At 46.0% G+C, this 2,206-nt stretch overlaps 1 protein-coding gene across 1 annotated transcript; it reads left to right on the forward strand.

The window, feature by feature from the left end:
- Positions 1-54: 54 nt before the first annotated feature.
- Positions 55-2,200, forward strand: LOC102889538 (zinc finger protein 169-like; the record flags this gene model as incomplete). The annotated part of the gene is given in 1 exon segment (XM_015599465.2): positions 55-2,200. A coding segment is annotated over 1 exon segment (972 nt), but the record flags the coding sequence as incomplete, so codon positions are not given.
- Positions 2,201-2,206: the final 6 nt, after the last annotated feature.

Raw genomic sequence — 2,206 nt, forward strand, 5'->3', positions numbered from 1 at the left:
CATAGTAAATATTTTAGGCTTTGCAACTTTTATGTTCTTTGTTGCAACTACTCAACTTTGCCATTATGTGAAAGCTGCTGTAGACACTACATGAAGAATATGGCTGTGATCCAATGGACCTCTACTTACAAAACACCTAGTGGAATGTAGTTTCCTGACCCATGTTATAGATGGTTCATAAAACACATCTCACTTTAGCGAAGAAAGAATCAGGTCTGGGAAGGCATGGTGTACTTTATTTAAAGTTCATGTATTTTTCATCAGCTTCAAGTAAATAGAACCAGTGTAATGGAATAAGGTGTACAAAATTGATATCTCCAAGGCAAGAGCTGTTATGTAGGCAGAAATTTTTCCTTTTACAACAGCTTGTAGAAAACTGAGAAAAGCAAGTCTTGGCTTGATTGGAGACACAAGGAGCTAGGATCCTTTAAGGGGTTGCAGACCTGGACTGTGTCTTGTTTCACTGCCGGTCCCCACTTTTTGACAGAGAACCCAGCACGTATCCTTTAGGAAGTACTTGTTAAGGATGGTGGCACCACCTTCCAGTTCATTTCCCACATGGATCTCTGATCTCTCCTTTATACTGCCTCCTCCATGGGGCTTCTAGGTGGAATGACTGTGTAATGGCCCCATCCCTCTCTTATAGGAAAAGTCACTAAAGAAATTTGTAATAAGTTGTATAGTTTAACTTTCAGTAAAAGCATATATTTGTGGATAATGTTTACATCAGTGTTACTGTCTGTGGCTTCTGAGATAATTGTATTGGGGAACATGTTTAACTCTAATGGCAGCAAATTATATGGCTGATACTGTCTGTGATGCTTTCTTGAAACTATTTAGTCAGGCTGGTATTTAGAGCTGGCTCATATTGTGAGTTCTGTGTTGCAACAGGATATACATTAATGTGTCACCGTGGGATGGAAGGTAGGTCTGTAAGTCTTTCTGTAAATATCTGAGGAATGACTGTTGGGTAAGTTTAACAGTCCACAAGGTACCTGTGGTGATTTTGACCAAGACTTTCTCTCCAGCAGAACCAAGGACAGAATTCCAGCCATGTCTTTCCTGGCCGGTGGCCTTTTCCAGTCCTCAATTCCTCAGACAATATGTGTTGTGCGGTCACCCCCCTCAGATCTTCCCAAGCTCTTCTGCGGGAAACTACTTCCCACTAGAAGCTCCAAGCTGCTCAAGTGAAAAAGCAGAAGATGGAGAGAGAAAAGGCTCTAATACCATGTTCAAGAGGCCGCAGCAGAATGGGACTTCAAGTGTATTTTTTAGCCCATTTCAAGGTCAGCCAGTAGACACAGTGGTAGGCAGCAGAGGTGGAGGAATAAACCAGGGGATGACCTCTAAGGAGAGAGACAGAGTGTTGATGAGGAAAGACATCTCAGAATCTGGAGCAGTCACATATGGAAAATATAGACTAGGACTTAGCACAAACCCAAGTCTCTTTAGCGTCCAGAAGCATCATGTGTGTCCAGAATGTGGCAGAGGCTTCTGCCAGAGGTCAGACCTCCTCAAGCACCAGAGGATGCACACAGGGGAGAAGCCTTATAGTTGTAGGGAGTGTGGGCGAGGCTTTGGCCGGAAATCCTCTCTCACCATACACCAAAGGAAGCACTCGGGGGAGAAGCTATATGTGTGCAGGGAATGTGGACGACATTTCAGATATACATCCTCATTCACTAACCACAAAAGGATACACTCTGGGGAGAGACCCTTTGTATGTCAGGAGTGTGGGCGAGGCTTTCGCCAGAAGATTGCTCTCATCCTGCACCAGAGGACACACTTTGAGGAGAAGCCTTTTGTGTGTCCTGAGTGTGGTAGAGGCTTTTGCCAGAAGGCATCACCTCTCCAACACCGGAGCTCACATTCAGGTGAGAGGCCCTTCTTGTGCCTGGAGTGTGGGCGTGGCTTCAGGCAGCAGTCCCTGCTCCTCAGTCACCAGGTCACACACTCTGGAGAGAAGCCTTATATCTGTGCTGACTGTGGGCATGGTTTTCGACAGAAGGTCACCCTCATCAGACACTAGAGGACACACACAGGGGAGAAGCCTTACCTGTGCTCTGAGTTTGGGCGTGGCTTTAGCCAAAAGGTCTCCCTCATGGGACACCAGAGAACACACACTGGGGAGAAGCCTTATGTGTGCCCCGAGTGTGGGCGGGGCTTTGGTCAGAAGGTCACTCTTATCAGACACCAGAGGACACAC

This window comes from Pteropus alecto, unplaced genomic scaffold (genome assembly GCF_000325575.1).
Source record: "Pteropus alecto unplaced genomic scaffold, ASM32557v1 C18935440, whole genome shotgun sequence".
Classification (NCBI taxonomy): domain Eukaryota; kingdom Metazoa; phylum Chordata; class Mammalia; order Chiroptera; family Pteropodidae; genus Pteropus; species Pteropus alecto.